Genomic DNA, 20,619 nt, shown 5'->3' with positions numbered 1-20,619 from the left:
CGTGCCCCGACTGGGCCGTGACTAAATCCCAGCAAAGCATGTAGATGTCAAGGGAATTTAGCCCCTGGGTCACACCTACTACCAGTGGATTTTGTGTATTAGTGGCAGTTGATCAGTTTTCCAAAGCATGATACCACTCAGAGACCTGTCATGGAAGCACTGTTCCAACATGTCTTCTGGAAATTCGGCTTCCCAGAGGACATAGGGCCAGATTTACTAAACAAGGCAAATTAGCATGAGAGTGCAATTCCAAAAAAGCACTGATGGAAGTAAAAGGTTCTGCAGGTGATCTACTAACGATCTGCAAACTAACGAACACAGACGCAACATCTCATTTCCATAATGAGCAATGCAATCTACAATTAATACAAGGGGGAAAATTCTCTCCCTTCTACCACACACTCTCTGTTCTCTGTGGTGCCTCCTCCTTGCAGCAACAATTGAGTCATGTCAAGCACAAAATGGGTTAAGACATGCTTTTTTTTGGGTGGAAAGCAAGGGCGCAAATGCCAGTAAACTGACTGGCACAAACCTTATAAAATCATGTTGCGTGATTCATTTAAATGATCTCCTCTGAAAGGGAAACTCCTACAAATGTCTATGCAATAAAATCAGCCGCAAAAACTTGCTTATGATAGCATGTTATCCTAACCCTGAGGCAACAAAGCAGCATTACACAGATTGTATGAGGATTTGATGTTGGTGTGCTGTGCCTTTTCCCCCTTTTTCTTTTGTGCCTTTTTCACACATAGCTGTAATAGCCATAAGGTAGAGTAATGTTCAGTGCTTTTGTTGTGTGGTGTGTGTTTATTGTGTTGCGTTTTGAACTGACTAGCTTAACCGGTTGACTAGACTTGTTAAAACCACAAGATGTTCCTGTAGTCAGTTGCGTGGCTTCGCTGCCATTCATTACATCTCTCCTGTGGCCTCATGGGATAGTAAAGTGTCATCTGGAGACGGACTTCAGAATCTCATAAGTCGTCATCTGAGCACTTTTGTCCCACTGTTTTATGAATACTTTGAATTCAGACAAACTAACCTTTCACATACTGTATTATCATACAAATAATGTTAAAGAAATCTCATATAAAATAATAATCCAGTCTATCAATTTCTACAAAAATTCTAAAGTGATACTGAATTAAAATGCTCTTTCTGTGAAAATTTCACTGAAATATTTTATTTTGGTTCTGCCGAGATACCCAGAAAGATGTCAAGAATTATTTTGCTGAAAATCTTAACACATTTTTTAAAATCCTATAAACATGATTTTAGGTTATTATATTAAGGATTACTATTCAAATGGTGCTGGTTTTTATCATATATTTTTTTTAATATGATGTATATTCTATATTCACAAAGGCACCTTTGAGAGCTCGTGCCTGAGGCGATGTCAAAATCTACAAACAGTAAAGCAACTAAAACAGTTTCAATATTTTCTTCCTTTAACAGTTTCATATTAAAAGAATTTCCATTTTCCATATTATAATTAGTAATGTCTCATGTAAATTATATATTCATGTAAAAATATATCTTTCTATACCTGATGCTTTTCTTTCTTTTTTTTTTACTGTTGTTGTTCTGTTATGATGCATGTGAAATGTTTTTTGTTGTATTATGGGAAATGTTGTACATGCTATTTGTTGATAATAAAGCTTTAAAACTGATTGTAAACAAACTCTTTACTCTGGCTGAGGTTTCACACATGGCTGATCTTATGCGGGCACAAGTTTCAAGTTTAGTTTATTTATATAGCACCGTTGAAACAGCCACAGCCGAGTGCACATAAGTACACTTCAGGTGTTCTGCTTCAGATGGATCCTGACCAGGAAGAAAGCACGTTTCTATGTAATTCTTCTATGAATTGAGTCTCCTGCATTCAAATGTCAATGAATGAACCTAAATGGAATGGAAAGCGTTGTGTGACTGACCCTTCACACCCACAAATAACTGAATATTATAACCCTCGGTTAATCTACGATAATGTGTGTGCCTGGAGTTGCATGTGAACACACCTGAACCAGCTAATCAAGGGCTTCAGGAAAACTAGAAACTTCCAGGCATGTGTTTTAGGGCAAGCTGGAACTAAACTATACACTTTTGAACGTGTAAGTATTTAAGTTTTCATACTACCAAGTCATAATTGCATCTTTAACAGACTGCCGTAATCTGTAATCTGGCCTGTCAATCATCTTGTCGTAGTTAATGTATGTCTTGCCTTCTGTACACACTCCACACTTCAGTTAATGTATTATGCGTCTACTGGAGAGAAAATAAGCATCAAGTTGTTCATCCAGTCATGGGTCTGTCATGTGGACAACTCTCCTTGTGTTTTTGCATAATAATGCATTTAGGTTAATGGCCGAACATATCTTTATAAAAGCTCACAATGTTGTTGATTCTGATTATTATTATTAGCTTAAACCTACTTATTCATCATTATTGTAGGTTCATGTTTGCAGTTCTGAACCGAGTCCTCCGAGTGGGCAGTATTAGCAGGTTCAGTCTGCATGGATCTGCACTTAGAATTTCCACCGGATACTCATTTCAACACAACTTGGATCAATGTCTCCATTTCAGCGGCCTTGAACACTAATCACTTGGGAATGCTGAACTCCTAGCTGGAGCTGGAGAATCTGGGGCATGCAGATGACAGATTTACATGTTTTTAAATAGCCCTTCAGATTTTTGTTTTGTATTCAGATTGAGAGCCATGCAGAGCTCTCAAAAATCTCTCTTCCACTCGACGACGACTCAAATTTGCACCAAGTTGTAGGTGTTGCGGAGGTCTTACTTTGTAAAGCAACTCAAAGGCTGCAAACATCAAAGGTAGGGGATAGCCTACCTGTTCTTAATCGTTCAACCCTTGATAGTTGATGGAGCCAGGGATGACTTTGATACGATTCCGAACTAAAATAATTTTTATACTGTATGGATCAACACAGATCAGCTGTTTCGCACCCTGCACACAATTCTGTTGCTGTTTTCTGACAGGCTATCTACCCCTCAGGATCCAATAGGTCCTTCTTAATTCAGAAATTCTATCGGGCCCATTGTCAAAGTCTTCTATCAGTAACTTCAGAACTGGGTCCAAGCACTATAGGCTGGATTTCATCCTCGTCTAGTACTTCAGCTTTGCAGAGTTGGCCACCAACACAAATCAGACCAATCGATTGATCATAAACTGTCTCCAGGCAGCTGTTGGTGGGCACTGCTTTATGAATTTGCAGGTTTGGCCCTGTGCATCCTCCACTTGAAGGTGGGCCACAGACCCGTAGGCTTTCTGTGATGTAACACAAAAGATGTGTAGATGGAAGGAGAGGCAGCACGTATGGGGAAGTAACATCTCAGCAGAGATATTTCCAGTAGATTGGGCAGTTCATCTTCCCATGTTTGCCATGTAGAACGAAGCTTGCCTTCTGTAGGCTTAGCCAATCCTGTCCTTTTTCCAGACCAATATATGGGATAATAAACCCAAGAGGGTTGTGTTGGCATGCACGTGGGCATCATATTAGACACGGCTCAGTGCCTGTAACCGGTGGTATCAGAGACACAGTTAGCCCAAAGGTAGACTCTTGAGGGTCAACTTCAAGCCCCTCATCATTTAGATTGACTTGGAAAAGGCAGACACGGTTGTCTAAAGTCTAGACAAGCGACTTGAGACGGTGAAAACTGAACGCCTTGCCTACAGCCAAATGAAGGTTATGCAGTGGTTATGCTGGCCATTTTTGACAGGTCCAGTCCCCATTTCTTTGATACCATTTCCTTCCAGGCTTCATAGAGACTGTCTGATATATTCTTCAAATATCAAGCTGAATAACCTAAACACCAGGCCCGTGCTTCCCGGGGTTCGGCTTTATCCTGGGTCGTGACTGCCCTGCGTGTCCAGATGTCAGTGGTGAAGTGAAGAAAGCTTGGTGTTGTGGCTGAATAACTTTCCTGGTCTCAGTGCACACCTTTGGGATTTCATTATACATTAAATTATTAGTTTTTTCCCCAGGCGTGTCATATTTTCAGACTAGCTGCTACACAAAGTTCTAAAATCCCATTTTCTTATCTCTATAAACCGGCACCTGATCAAGACAGATAAAATCAGCTAGTCCTCCGTTCAATCTTTTTGCATCTTTTGATTCTTTATCATACTTGCTGTAGTTTTTAATCATCGCCGGAAGGGAAGGCTGCCTCAGCAGAGCGTGTTAATGGCATTAAAAGTCTTAACGACCAGAAATGTTCTTCTATTAAATTACGATAAAATAGAAATATTATTAATTGGAAAAAACCCTGTATACATAAGCTGTTAGAATACAATCTGCATTTCAAAGGATTTAATGTTACTTCTTTCCCTACAGTCAGAGAACTGGGTGTTATATTAGACAGGAATGTGTCTTTAAAAAAAATATATTTCCCACATAACAAAGCTGCATTCTTCCATCTTAAAAACATTACCAAGTTACGGAACATGTGTTTCAGATGCAGAAAAACTAGTTCATGCATGCACGACTTCAAGACGGAACTGCAATGTAATACATGTTTCAATAAACAAGCTGAAGTCCTCACCGGGTCGAAACACATGATCATATCAGCCCAACTTTATCATCTCCATACACTGCTTACCTATTCTGTATTATTAAATACTTTTTATCTATAAGGAGGACTGCAGCAATGCTGTCGGGGAAAATTACTCTTAAAAGTAATGCATTACAATATTGCGTTACTCTAAAACAAGTAACTAATTATGTTACTTAGTTACTTTTTATTGAAAGTAATGCATTACGGTTGCATTAATTTTTGAACCTATATAAAAAAAGTTCTATTTCTGGCAAATGTAAAAACCCTCTCACACCAAAAGTGAAATGAATACGCCTCGGCTGAAGGAAACCTGTGCAGTAAAGCGTGCAGCTCAAACAAACCTCTCAGTTTTGCTGCCATTGTGGATTGCATGAAGAATAAGACGCAGGAGAAGAAACTTCAATACTCTTTAGCAATTAAAACACACACGTTATGTTTATCTGAAGTTTAAATCTGGACTCTTGGTAGTAGCGGAGAGCAAAGTCCACTAAAGGAGGCAGAGCTTTTTCACATCTGGCTCCCAAACTCTGGAACAGCCTTCCTGATAACGTTCGGGTTCAGACACACTCTCTCTGTTTAAATCTAGATTAAAGACATCTTTTTAGCCAAGCATTCACATACTGTATCTCATAACCTTATACTTGAGTTATATCTGATCAGATGCACATTATTATTCTTTAGCTTGGTTGGAACAGCAGCTATGATCATTTCGTGTCTATTTGCTTCTGTTTCTGCCACGAGACGAGGCAACTAGGAATTACACAAGCTTTAGTCTGGATCCAACCCTTATAAAGATCTGAGAAGAGATGATGCCAACCCCCTCAGAAGACCTCAGATGATGCCAACCCTGGACCAGCATATAAAACTACCAAATTTTGCTTAATCGCAACATATAATCATTGCAGTTAACAGTGTTCTCCGTCTGTTTGATTACATGTCATTTGTAACTAACTGCATGATTCTTACTGTACATTTCTGCCATAGTCACCACTAATAACCTACTCCTGAATATAATGTAGAAACTTAACATTTTCTGTAAAGCTGCTTTGCAACGATTTGTATCGTGAAAAGCGCTATACAAATAAACTTGAATTGAACTGAAGTCATTTTCTTCTTATTGGTATGGCTGAATTGGATTATTGAAGGTCAGGAGCAAAGACATTGGTTAATAAATTGTAATTATTGAAATTTAATTATTGCAGGTTTGTGTCATATTCCGAGTTTGCATTTCAGTTATTCATTTATTTTGAGGAAAACTGAAAACATCTCTGTTTGAAATCATGCCCCATGACGGCGTTCTCCTTTCAAGCACTTGTTGCATGAAGTTTTGAGAAGAGAGTGGATAAACTCCTCCTGATTGCTTGTGTGATGAGGCTGTGCTCCATCATTACAGTGGCTGGTGTTCTTTGGTGTTGGCGGACCTCAACGACAGCAGCTGTGCGAATTTAACTTATGCGCAAAACTGGAATATCACATAAAACATTTGTGAATAAAGCACTGCTTCCATCCAATGAGTCAAAGAGAACTAAATTGTCACTTCCTGATAAGCTAGCACTAAATATCACTAGGAGAAGCCACTGAATATGATAATTTTCACGTATGATGAATTACTTGCGAGCAGACGGAGGTGGATGCTGCTGTTTGGGAACGCAGTCGTGTAAGACAATTATACAGAAATACTTTGACGACAAACTTTGCTCAGAACGACCAAAACAACATATAGATGCTGTGCAACGTCACATGACTTTTTTGATGCACGTTTGGAGGAATTTATTCGGTAAATGTGCTTGAGCGATCGGATTTAAATCAGTCTCGAAAGCGATTCAGAGGGAATTCACACCTGCTTTTTTCATGATCAGATGGCGATCCGATCAGAGAGAACGCATGAAGTGAGCAGGTGTAAACAGGCCCTTAAACACCGCTCTCGTAGATACCTTCTTTCACGCTGGAGAGTATCACCACCCAGCCTGCTGTATAATGTCAGGCGGGTTTTAGCTGTACTTTTACAACTTGTAGGACAATGAAATATCACAGTGTAATAACACATGATTTAACAGCTAATCTTTGCTCATCCCTCGATGTTTAGGTGATTAATACTTTGTTTTACCATAAACTAGAAAGCAATGCATTTGATTGCATGTGTTTTTGATTAACTTGGCAAGCGTGGAGAAGAGGTATGTGGTGGCCAGACTGCGTCACCGGCTCAGACCGTACTCATTCTCGATGAGAGGAGAGAAAACCACAGCGAGCTTGCAGCAGAGAAGTGGAGAACAGTCCCTGTATTATCTGTACATGATCCGAGACTTAAATGAGCCGGTACGCATCTCGTAAAGTGACTTCAGATCTTGCAATTACAACCATTTCTTGTAATTCCAGCTTTATATCCTGCGAAGCCTTTTATTGGTTGGTGTTCTTGGAAGTGTGAGAAACTGGATTTGCAGTTTCAAACATGATTTGCATGGAACAGAAGGGCACCTTGCCTATACTTTGGAAAATGTGCTACATAGTGTCATTAAAGCTGATGTGTATAGTTTGAAAGACCGAAAGGTCACTTTAACATTACAGATTAAAGGGGCAGGGCCTTAAGTCAGCATGTTTGTAATCACAAGAAGTATTGACAGCACATCAACGATTGAATGAAACGATGATCTGCAAAACCACCTTGAAGAAAAAAAACAAAAACTTAATTCTACCCCTCACTTGTTACTTGCTCAAAGTTTATTCACCGTTAGAGTTCATGCTGCACAGAAGCGATCTCTCTGGTTATGAAGGAAAGGTGATATTGCTCTTCAGAAGCAAACGGGACTTTTCCTTCATAATTGTGCAGCCAGAATGACAATAACATCAGAGTCAAATGACTAAAAATGTGCCTCACAGGCAAAAACCAACTTGAACGTCAATGATTTACTTTCCTAGTAACAAGGCTTTCCACAATTTTTATTGCACTGACACAGATCTATTTGCAGTAAATTATACACCTACAAACAGTGGCAGGTACGACATGGCATTGACACCTACAAGACACTATCCTCAGTGATGGACGATCTTCAGACAAACAATATAATCATCATGTATGCTACAGCTGCAGACGTCTGCAAGACCACTGACTTGCTCATACTGTCGAGGCACATCTCAGATGAAGTATTTCACTCTTAGAACATAGAACAAAGCTGATATTTACCATTTATATAACAATATAACTTAGTAGTCAGGTGACGAACACCTCTCGTGTTCTCCATTTCAAGAAGGGGGTCTAAGTCTTAACTTGAAAACTTTGCACACAGTTGGACCTACTTATGGTGGAAACTACTGCGGAGCGCCAAAGAAGCTGCGGCGTCTTCAGAACCGCCCGTGTTCATGTTTTCCTCGTTCTTGCGGTTGATTGACTAAAGCTTCTTTGCATTGTTTCCTCGAGCTCATTAGCATGAAGGTCGGGTAACCACGAAAGACAAACTTTGCTCAAGGCAGACGCCAAACCTTTAGAAACAGAAGTCAAGCGACCGGGCTCAAGCATATTAGTGTATATTAATACGTGTCTGATATGAGGGATGTGCCGACAAATGATAAAACAATAAGATTCCCCTCTCGTTATGATTTCCCTCCGCGTGATACTCGCGTCATCGTTTGACATTAAGTGGAAAAAATGATATAGCTTTAAGGAAGCAAAAGAAAACTTAAAAGGTACAGAGAAACGTCCCTCTATTTCTTGCTACGCAGGCGTTTGGAGTGACGCGGGAGGTCCGAGCACTTGCGGGGCCGTTTGAGACACAGGCCGCTCTCGCCCTCGGCGGCGGCGGCGGAGGAGCTGGAGGAGGTGGAGGTGGAGGCCACCGTGCTGTCCATCAGTTCCCTGAGCTTGTGCTCCAGCTCGGCCAGCCGCGCGTTCTGCTCTCCGATCACCTGCGACTGCTCCAGCAGCTTCTGCTCCTGATCCTGCAGCTGCTTCTGCTGCTCCAGCTGCTTGACCCGCACCTCCTGCATCTCGCGCCGCAGCGCCGTCATCGACGCGCCGTTCACCTTCACCTGCTGCTGCACCTTCGTCATCTCCGAGCGAGACGGAGTGTTTTTGGCCAGCAGGGACATGGTGGTCAGAGAGGTAGAGGGACCGGCCACTGCGAGACAGAGGGACGAGACAGAGCCGTGAGATTCACTGCGGTTTACTTCCTCAAGAAAATACTTTAGTTCAGAGCAAAGATAATGGAACGGAGAGTCAACGTCATGCTCCGTTCATCATTTGATCATTCCTCTTAAAGGGGTCATGAGCTGAGAAATCAAACTTCCCTTGATCTTTTGACATGCAAGAGGTCATTGTGCTATAAAAACATCTTGTATGTTTCAGAACTCAAAACTTTGTCGTTAGTCTAAAAACAGCTTATATTGAAGGCAGTCTGCCAAAACGACAGCTTTTGGAATGTTCTACTCTATGATGTAATAGAGTGGATAAGCACCGCCTTCGCAGAAGATGATCAACGCCTGTTTCTACAGCACTGCCCGTTTAGCCCCGCCCACCGATTCTGCATCGCTGCCCGTTTAGCCCCGCCCACCAATTCTGCATCGCTGCCCGTTTAGCCCCGCCCTCCGATTCTGCGTCGCTGCCCGTTTAGCCCCGCCCTCCGATTCTACGCCGCTGCCCGTTTAGCCCCGCCCACAGATTCTGCGTCGCTGCCCGTTTAGCCCCGCCCTCCGATTCTACACCGCTGCCGTTTAACCCCTCCCACAGATTCTGCGTCGCTGCCCGTTTAGCCCCGCCCTCCGATTCTACACCGCTGCCGTTTAACCCCTCCCACAGATTCTGCGTCGCTGCCCGTTTAGCCCCGCCCTCCGATTCTACGTCGCTGCCCGTTTAGCCCCGCCCACTGATCTGAGCATGTAGTGTTTAGGAGAGAGGCGACTGCGCAGGTCTATGCAGAAACCAAACAATAAAGACAAGATGCTGTTCAGTGCCAAGTTGAGGAAAAACTCGGTCCTTTGTTCACTTTATGAAGGCACAATTCGACGCAAGATTTTCAGAAAGATTGAAACTAAAAGACAATGCTGTCGACTATATTGGTCTGACAGTAATGACGCAACACAAGCGTGAGTGACTTTTCATTACATGATCACTATTGCTTTGTCGGTTATTACAGATCGTTTGATATTTACGCGCAGTATTTATGCGTTTTTGACCACAGTAGCGTTTATCTGTCAAACATACACAACTATTAGCCAATCACAGCATGATGAGGGGGGTCAAAAACAGGACAGAAAATAGCTTATTACTTGGTTTTTTTTGTTGCCAAAATCTTAATAGCATTATAAGTGGACCTCAGAGAACAGTACAAAATAATATTTAAAAAAGGCAGTTCATGACCCCTTTAACTGCACAAACAAAATGCTGGCAACTAGTTTCAGAAGGAACACAAGAAATGTATCAACAGAAAATAAAAATGAACCACAGATTAAATGACAGTCGTACCCGGAGCAGATCCGATCAGTCGTCCGGAGAGATCCGCGCCGGGAAGCCTTTTCTTCAGGATGGGGACGATCTTCTCGTCGAAGTACTCCATGGCCATGGAGGAAATGTCTCGCAGCTCCTGCAGCACCTCGTGAGCTCTCTGCGGGGCGCGTGTGGAGTTCACATAACGCAAAACACGATAAATCTCATCGATCACCTGCGGGAGGCACACAACAACACCGTCAAACCACTTGGGCCTTGCACTGAGATTTAAAAACTGATTTTTCTGGGCTGTGTGACTCAAAATAAGTGACAAAACAGAATATATACAGATAACAACAGCAATTATTCGTACGTCGATCTCCCTTCTCAAGACGACACAATACCCTTACTTAATATAATAATGATGGTGTAAATGGATGCACTCACTGCGCTCTCCCAGCAAGACAAAAATATCTACTATAAAAGCAGATCTTTGCAGTTTAAATAACAGTGATCTAAAATGCATGATTATGTATCATTCGCGTGTCAATAGCATGACAAGCAAGGAGCTGTCGACTGGGCTTCTGTAATGGCACTTACCAACTAATTCTGTTTCTGAAAACAGGCTGATTAATTAAGAGCCCTTCTGGAAAAACAGCCACTGGAAATTTACCAGAAACACACAAGAGTGCTGCGTTGTGAATGACCCTCCAATGTCATGACTAGAGCAGATTTCATTTGTTCAAATTTAACTAGTTCTTACTCATTAAACATGAATGCCAATTTGCCGAAATTGACAGTTAATGTCTTTATGCATTTCAAATTTAATATCTTCATGTGTTTCCGTAGGACTGAATGATTTGGGTTAAGAAAATACTGTGATTTTTCTGATAAAAAATTGTGACAATCAAAATGCAATCAGTAATATGCACGCAAACCATGCAAATTAGTGCTGAAATGCATTACAAAATTAATTATAATAACTTAATCGTGAGAATGTTTAGGCTTTGCAGTGTTTTTTGTAGGGCTGCACGATTTGACAGAAAATTGATTATTTTGTCGGTAACACTTTACAATAAGGTTCAGTAGTTAACAACATTAGTAAACATGAACCAAGTATAAACAATACTTCTACAGCATTTATTAATCTTAATGTTCATTTCAGCATTTACTAATGCATTATTAAAATCACAAGTTGTGTTTGTTAACATTAGTTAATGCGCTGTGAACTAACATGAATAAACAACTGTATTTTCATTAACTAACATTAACAAAGATTAATAAATAGCATAATAAATGCATGTTCATGTTGTTCATGTTAGCTAATATATCAACTAATGTTAATAAATGACATCATCTTGTAAAGTGTTACCATTTTGTCAGATAATTTATATTGTGACTGCAAATGGAAGTACAGTAAGATAAACATAATTTATATTGTTTAAACATCCAGAGAGGAAAGACAAAACACTAAACATCCTCACACTCTGCTACCAACAGAAAGAGCTGCTTTTTAAGGGTTTTGGTTTCAAATCTAAACCTGACGGCAACACATCCCATCATTGTTCTTCTGACACACAAATGACAAATACTTGTGATTTGCATTCACTGCTGCAGGCCTTGATGCCATGCAATGCTTTATATGCATGTTTGCATAATACCTTCTGAGCTTTTGCATTTCCTCAAGAAAGATTTTTTCTTTTTTAACTACGACACCCTACAAGACTACAATCATCTTGATTACTTGGATTACTTTTAGATTACTAAAGATATTACGGCTGATATAAACAGATGATCCTTCACTGCTCTTCAGCGTGTTCACTGCAGTGTAAACTAAGCCTGTAAGGGTGCGACCCAATGCCTCACAAAAAACCTGACTGTCTGGTTGAGGTCACCTAAGGACAGGTTTGAAAACCAAGCCTGTGTTCCTCCGACCATCTCAAGATGACAGCACAGCACTGGAGGCTTGCTTTAGCATCTACTGATTGTGTGGCACGTCACTGAATCATGATGTTCAGTAGTTATTGGTATTGACAAGACTTTGACATATTTTGCTTCTACGTTATCATTCCACGATCTGAACCACTCAATTAAATGCACAGCTCTTAAAACTTCAAAATGTAAGCGCTCGTGAAAATGTGACAATTCTCTTATGATGATTTATAAAACATCAAATATAAATACTTGGTTCTTAAGCACTAACCAAACTTGACCCTGATCATTATTTCATGCTAATGATAGTCCCTTCATTAAAAGCTGATCACAGAAGATGTGTGTGGATCAGTTCAGCTGATGGTAGGATTTTGCATCATCCTGATTATTGCAGTTTTGTTTTGATCAGTGATGCCGTTTGCAGCATTTTTATGATCAGTTTTAGTGCATAATTAAATATGCGTTATGCATACAAATACTATCCTCTGGGTACAAATTATGTCAAATAAATAAATACACAGAGACCTCAAAAACGTATTCAGTCACTTAGAATAAAGTATAATCAAAACATTAAAGATGTGAACACTGAACAGTTAAAATATTCTCATTTACAACACTAACAAGCCACGCGACAACCAGCTCAGCGGTCACACATTTATAACCACGTATCAGTGTTTCTACCTCAAAACATCAATATTCTCACGCTGTGGCATTATTTCCTATGAATGAGATCAAACTATCAAAGCCGTCCAGTGTGTTCCCAACCAAACTCAACCGCTGAGAAAAACCACACATCTAGCAGTAATTATAATTCATCAGCAATTCTGATGAGGGTTAAAGTGGAGGAGAGAAGTAATGATTTCTGGATGATGATAAAAAACATCAAAGATAGTGTCATTTTGTCCATTTATGGATTGCACAGATACAATTGAGTCAGAAGTTTACAGAAGCCTTGCAGAATCTGCAAAATGTTCAGATGTTAACAGTTCAGGACACGCATGGGACTCGTGAACAACTGTAAACAAACACAGCTGTGGATCACAACACAGTATTAAGAATCAAGGGGATGTAAACTTTTGAATGGGGTTGAACTATTTTGTCTTGTGGACTATATGTAAACATCTTTTATGTGAAATATGTTATTCAGGTCAGTACTAAATTAACAACAACATGCATTTTGTACAATCCCTCTTATTTTGGTAAAACAATTAATTTTTCAGATTCTGCAAAGTTTATGTAAACGTCTGACTTCTACTGTATATGGTCTTTCAGGGATTTTTTCAAATTTGCAGCCGAACGCAACATTTTCATTTTCTTTGCGTGATCAAATGACACTAATGTATGTAGTGGACGAGAGTGAACCCTCTTTTAAAAGACATGCACATGTACCTTTCCAGGAATGAAGCAGCAGAGGTTTGAGTCCACGTATTTCATGAAGGTCATGTTGAGCAGCGACAGGCGCGTCTCCACCGCCGCCAGTATGTCTGCGTGACGCGCTAACGAGTGGTTCCTCCGCTCCGACTCCCGCCTGAGGACGACCGCAACAAACGCATTACAGCACACGCTGCATTCCTCTCAGCACATCATTTAAAAGCATTCAGCTTTCAATATATAAATCTCTCATATATCTCGCCTTTTACATTTGGGACCGGTCAGTTCAGGAGAAAGAAATAAGTTTGAAGTGATTGGAGTCTGATACAGATCCAGAAAAGATAACTGAAAACAAATTGAAAAGGAGCGAGTTACTGATGGCGCTCTTTGTCGCCAGTAAAAAGGATGCATGTGAAAGACTGCTGCTTTTACTTGAAGAATGATGTAATGAACAATTGTGACCCTCTCTGTGAAATCCAGGATAAAGTCTCAAAATCTAATTATGAGATAAGCATCAAAGGTTGATTTCAACCATTAACCATTAACTCAGTCGGTTACAAGTCATTGGTGTTTGGTGAAGAGTTTCTGGCTCAAGATCTGCATTTAAAGTCACAGCAGAGGTGTTCAGCTCGGATCAGGACTTGGCTTTCTGCAGACCAGTCAAGTTCTTCCACACTGACTCAATCATTTCTTTCTGAACCTTGCCTTATACACAGAGACACTGTCATGTTACAATAGAAAAGAGTCCTGTCCAAACTGTTGCTTTAAATGAGGAAAACTTTGATCAAAAAGCAAGCTCACAGTGACTTTAAATGCAAAAGATTAAAGTTACACTTTCTGATATTCTCAGCTCAGCTGTATATGGTGTCGATGCTTGTTGGAGGGGAAAAAAACCAAACATTCCCTGCAGTTCTGGACATAATTGACATGAAAAACTGGGTTCAGTCTCGCATCCGTTTCTGAAAACAGGAGCACTTATTATAGCTTCTATAAAAGAAAAACAGAGCCCTTAAAGTGACAGTTCACCCAATAATGAACACTCATCTGTCACTCGTCACTCCAAACCTGCACGACTGACTTTCTTCTGAGGAACACAGAAGGTGGTATTTTGAGAAATGTCTGCGTCTTTGTCCATTTTTGGTCAGTCAAGACAGACATGACAGCAGAATGATCATTTTATGGTGAACTACCCTTTAACCTGATCTCAAGAGTTAACGGAGTCATCTACGCTCTCAGACACAAAAAAAGAAAAGGTCCAAAAGCGGTTACTGCGGCAGGACACTTTCAAAAGGTACTAATATGTACAATTTAAGTACTAGTATGTACCGATGGTACTAAAATGCACCCTTAAGAGGTAAATAAGGCACAAAAGTGATACCTCTCCGGTGGCAACTTCTGTAGCTTTTTTCCCTGGGAGTGTCAAGCTGTCTGAGGGTTTAAGCAGTTAAATAACTATATAAATAACACGTCTCACCTCGGCAGCTGGGCTTTGACCTGTTTCTGGCACAAGCTGTGATAGCGCTCCACTTTCAGGAAGCCTTGATTGAGCATGCGCTGGCAAATCATATCCATGCGTTTACACACCTGCAAGACAGAGAGGATTCATCAGATCCACGCTGGCTGATTATATCATAAACTCCAGGCTATATACACAGGCAGACTGTGATTAAGACATGGTGGAAAACGTGTTTATCTTTCATTTCCAATGTGTACATCATATTGAACACTCTTTGTTGTTAAAATGCATGTTATAGGAACGTCACCATTCACAGTGAACACATCGGAGAATATTCTCAAACACTTAAATTACCACCGAGATGCTGGATAACTAACTTCTGAGCCAAGAATGGTTTAACTCTGGAGTAATGCTCAGAGGCTTGAGAAACACAGATCTGCAGCACCACATCTACACAGTAATCGCCATTTTTCATCTAAGATATTCTTTGTTGTTGTTTGTGTGCAACAGAATAAAAACAAAAAAGGTCAATTTAAAGGTATTAAAAAAAACAACAACTCACAATTCTGACATTATTTCTCACAATTGTGAGTTTATATCCCACAATTTGGGATTTTTATCCTCCTAAGAATTACAAGAAATAATGTAAATTGTGAGATAAACAGTTTACCAGCGCGTGAGATGGACAGTTAGCCTTTATTTTTAGATCAGCCCGTCATAAACATCTGAGGGAGAGTTAGCGCTCTAAAGTGCGTCGTTAAATAAGCAGCTGGATGTGATGAGAAACACCGATCTAACGCGAGCGTCACTGAGATGCTGCACGGAGGTATTGAGGGTAAAAGCTCCGCAGTGCCTCAAACATGTTAATGAACACACGGGGTGTGTCTGAGACCGAGTGTGCTGCAACACTCAAACCCGGCGAGCTTTAACGCGTTCGATCGCTGCCACCGCTAAACTCAGCCGCGCGGCTGTAAACAGCTGCTCCGAGGCCTGCGAGCAGACGCGGTGCGGCTCGGGGTGTTCTCACCAGTCGCAGCAGGCTGATCTCGTCGTACGACAGGAAGTTGAGGATGTTCTCGATCGCCACGATCGGGAGTCCCAGCAGCGCGTTGTTCTGGAGCGGCTGCTCCGGCGCCGGAGACGGGATCCGCGGCGACGCAGAGTCCAGATCCAGCGGCGCGACGCCTCCATCAGCGCTCACTACTACAGCCGCCATCTTCTCCGAGCTCGAGACCACCGGACGTGACGACACACCGTTCAGCCAAGCGGGCGGAAGTGACGCGAGCGCGACGTGTTGATTACTTTAACTGTACTTTGTGTGTGCGTGTGCGTGTGTGTGTGTGCGCGTGTGTGTGCTGACCCTGATGAAGCTGATTTGCATATCGTTTGGGATTGTGCTCACACAGCTATTTTGGATTGAATTCTCTAATATTATCAATCGCAATGTGCTCCAGGGTTTCTCTTTGCTTTTCAAGGATGTACTGTTTGGCTTCTATAACATACAAAAAGATCGAATTAATTAATATTTTATTATTAACCTATTGTTACTTCTTGCAAATTCACTCGATAAAATCCTTTATTTATTGTTTTTAAAAAAGAGGTTCAACAGTATATCCAAACTATTTCATCTTCCAAGAATCTTAAAGCTCTTAAAACAGTTAATTTATTTCATCTTTTTAACTTATTTTGTTAAAGCTTTGTTTTGGATTATTTACTTATTGTTACATACATCTAGAAATTGTGCTTTGCATGTAATGTCACCTCTTTGTACGTAATGTTGATATATTTTCTAATAAATATTTACTTTACTAGCTAAATCTTTTTATACACAAGTGCAAATTTTTGTCTGTAAAGCCCGTTTCTTATATTATATATTATACTATTATACTTATACTATATTATATAACACTGTGTGCATCTTATAATACTGGTTCTTTCCTGTAATGTACAGTTGATTGTATGCTCTGTGACAGAAAAGTGCCTTTTGAGGCACCTTTACTTTATATAATGTAATGTATATTACCCCTGGCCCTGTATGTTTGTTTGTTTTTTTCTGTTTTTGTTTTTTGTTCTTTATTTCTTTTTGTTTTGTAATTTTGTTGTTGCTAGGGTTGTATATTTTTGTATACTTGTTGTTAATTCTAATAATAATAAAAAATAAATAAAAATGATAAGAAATGTGTTTCAGTCGAGGAAAATAATTGCTCCGAGGGGAACTTTTTTCAATTCTTTAATAGATAAGATTAATTGGAAAAAACCTTTTTTGTGTCCCCAACAAAGTAAAAGAATTGCATTTAAAAAAATGTGCACAATATACACCCCACTGAGATTACATCAAAATGTGGTAATCCTCATTTGAATTGTAGTTTCTGTGATTTCAGTATTGAGTCTATTTATCGTCTTTTTCAAATGTCCTCTTGTTAAAGTGTCATGAAGCCCTAAAACACATTTTTGAGATGTTAATATATTTGAACAGGTTGCACATCAGTGAAAACAACTTTAGCACTCATTATGTCTACATTAAGGTAAAAGTGTTCTTCCGGTTCAAAAAGCAAAGTCACAAATTAATTTGCGGTTGTGATTTTTGTTTTTTCTTTATTGTCTTCCTATATTATTTTTGTATTCATAATGTCATCCAATGTTGTATTTAATTGTTGAAGTTTATTGTTTATACTTGCAATAAAAAAACAGTTCTTTTTGTATATTTTATCCACAAATGCAAGTTTATGAAAGTTACTGCCCACTTTTCTTACTATAGATATTAGAATCTTAATAAATAATCTTAATATTAATAAAAGATATTAAAATCTACATTAAATCTTTATCTACCCCAGGAACAAAAAGGCAACTAAAACTTTGAATGTGTGCTTACTTTTTGGTGTTTTTGCATAATTTTGTTGGAAAGATTATGTTTATTGTTATGTTATCTGCTTATTTATTTTTCATTTATTTACCTTTTTTAACGTTTCTTTCTTTCTCTTTCTCTCTGTTGAAGTGTAACTGCTATGTATTGTTTGGCCATCCTTGAACCCTGCTTTTTTCCTTGGTATGTGTTTTATCACATTTATACTTCATAAGCAAGTGTTTAATGAAAAAAGAAAGAAAGAAGTGAAGAGGACCGCAGGCGATGATTATTTAAACTCTTCTTTTTGTGTTTGGTCATTACCTCAAAATGAGAGAAATTACATTTAAGTCGATTCATAGATTTTACTTAAGAAGACTTAAGAATGATATTAATACTGTTCTTTCTGTTTAGAAAACCCTGAAACCTCTTTACATTTATATACATTTACATCATTTTGGTGAGACATTTTTATGTTATGTAAATCCTAATTTTGAATTTACTTATTATAGAAATTAAATTTTTGGTTTTCATGAATGTGAAAAAAAGGTGATACTAATTGCATAAACCTTATTTTCCTATTAGCTAAATATCATATTCATAAATGTAAATTTTCTAAATGCAAGCCTCTTTTTTAAGATTCAAACGTGTAATGCACATGTATTTTGAATCTATTGAGTGCTCTACAAACTTGACGGCATGCGACGGCTTTGCTGAAGGACTCGGCTCTTCCTCTGGACTCTGGGACTCAGGGACTGTTGTTGTATTGTGATGATTTGACAATGATGACAGTTCTTATTGTTTTTTCAATCATTCAATTAAAGAAAAAAGTTTTTGTAATATGTTGACTCTCTCATGCTAAATTATTATCACCATTTATAATTGATAACACTGACCCCACTTTTCCTTTGTACTTATAGAACACGTTTTATGTGGTTTTACTAATATCCCTTCAAATAAAAGGAAAGAGTAATACATTATAAATGTCATTTTAATTTTGGCTCAATTTCATATTCATAAGTGTAAGTACAGTAAAAAACAATCTTTTGTTTTTGGTTCTTGAAAAAGAAATTTCAATTTATGTTAAGACAATTTCTTATTTATATAAGAAATCAATTAAGACTGTCTCCTTTAACATTTTTACATAATGTTTAGCCCACAGGCTGTGTGTGTTTTGTATACTGTCACGGGGAATGAGACAAAAGGATTCAAGTGCGGTGAAATACAGTTTATTGACTGAAGACAAGAAGTAATTGGTCACAAGAGGTTCGCTGGCTGGGTAGCGCAGGGACCACAATGGGCAGCCTAGCCGGACGAAGACCATCAGCCGGAGAACGAGAGGTGAAACTGGTCGAACAGCGAGAGGCTCCAGGAACACGCGCCAGCCGAACCCAGGAACTAACACAGAGGAACTGACGAAGACAAGACAGGTTAGCGTGCCATAAATAGCCAGAGAGATACGAGCCGCACCTGACTCCAATCAACTCGTATCTCTGACACACCCACCACTTAAACACACACACACCACAAGCAAGAATGAGATACCGAACCCATGAAACGTGACAGTACCCCTCCTCCTAGGAGCGCCTCTTGGCGCTCTCAGCCAACCTGCCCTGTTGATTGTAATCATCAATAAGGGAGTGATCCAATATGTCCCTGGCAGGTACCCAACTTCTCCTCTGGGCGTAACCTTCCCAGTCCACCAAGTACTGGAATCCGCGTCCCCTCCGTCTCGAGTCCAGGATACGGTTTACCGAATAAGTAGGTTCCCCGTCTACGAGACGCGGCGGTGGAGGAACCGGGGTAGGCGGATTAAGGCGAGAATGAAAAACGGGTTTGATTTTGGATACATGGAACACGGGATGAATTCTCCTGTACGCAGGAGGGAGTTGGAGGCGGACTGTCACTGGGCTAATGTTTTTAGTGACAGGAAACGGGCCAATGAATTTGGGAGCTAACTTATTACAAACGGATCGGAGAGGAATGTTCTTAGTAGAAAGCCACACCTTTTGACCCACGACGTATACGGGAGGCTTTGACCGGTGGCGATCAGCCTTAGCCTTGGTGCGCGCCCCCACCCGGAGGAGAGTCTCTCGGGCTCTCGTCCAGGTAAGGTGACACCTCTGGACGAAGGCGTGGGCAGAGGGGACCGTGACTTCAGATTCCATACTGGGAAAAAGAGGTGGCTGGTAACCTAAACTACATTCAAATGGCGAGAGGCCCGTAGACGACACTGGCAACGAGTTATGTGCGTACTCAACCCACGAGAGCTGCTGACACCAGGAAGTGGGATTCTGAACGACCAAACATCGCAACACCCTCTCGAGATCCTGGTTTGCCCGCTCAGTTTGACCGTTGGTCTGAGGGTGAAACCCCGAAGACAAACTCACAGTCGCCCCCAGTAAACGACAAAACTCTCTCCAAAATTTGGATACAAACTGGGGACCCTGTCGGAAACCACGTCCATCGGGAGGCCATGAATGCGAAGACGTGATTCACGACAGTAGCCGCTGTCTCCTTGGCTGAGGGTAATTTGGGCAAGGGAATGAAATGGGCCGCCTTCGAGAACCGGTCCACTACGGTTAAAACAACCGTATTGCCCAGGGAGGGCGGGAGGGCAGTAACGAAATCTAGCGCTATGTGGGACCAGGGTCTCGAAGGAACCGACAGCGGCTGAAGTAACCCCTCTGGCGGTCGATTGGAAGTCTTACCTCGAGCACAGACTGAACAGGCCAAAACAAACTCTCGGATATCGCGAGCCATGGTGCGCCACCAGACTCGTTGTTTGACCAAAAAGATGGTGCGACCAATTCCTGGATGACAAGCCACGTTGGAGCAATGACCCCACCGAATAACGTCTGACCGTAACCTCTCCGGCACAAACAATCTACTCGCTGGGCATTCAGGCGGAGGCGTTACTTCTAAGGCCGTGCGGACCTTCGATTCGATCTCCCAAGTGACTGCAGAGACAATCAATCTCTTAGGTACGATGCACTCAGGAGACACCGGGCGGTCTGATCGATCAAAATGCGT

General features: G+C 40.6%; 1 protein-coding gene across 1 annotated transcript; it reads right to left on the bottom strand.

Moving 5' to 3' along the window:
- Positions 1 to 7,489: 7,489 nt before the first annotated feature.
- On the bottom strand, positions 7,490 to 16,035 carry fbxo28 (F-box protein 28). The gene is made up of 5 exons (XM_058795184.1): positions 15,772 to 16,035; positions 14,763 to 14,872; positions 13,307 to 13,445; positions 10,025 to 10,220; positions 7,490 to 8,681 (listed from the first exon to the last, which is right to left on the bottom strand). Exons 1-5 carry the CDS (start codon positions 15,958 to 15,960, stop codon positions 8,269 to 8,271), a joined length of 1,047 nt encoding a protein of 348 aa, XP_058651167.1. The 5' UTR covers positions 15,961 to 16,035; the 3' UTR covers positions 7,490 to 8,268.
- Positions 16,036 to 20,619: the final 4,584 nt, after the last annotated feature.

This window comes from Onychostoma macrolepis, chromosome 13 (genome assembly GCF_012432095.1).
Source record: "Onychostoma macrolepis isolate SWU-2019 chromosome 13, ASM1243209v1, whole genome shotgun sequence".
NCBI lineage: Eukaryota > Metazoa > Chordata > Actinopteri > Cypriniformes > Cyprinidae > Onychostoma > Onychostoma macrolepis.
The sequence above is the reverse complement of the archived record's forward strand: the minus strand, read 5'-3'. Positions and strand labels throughout refer to the sequence as shown.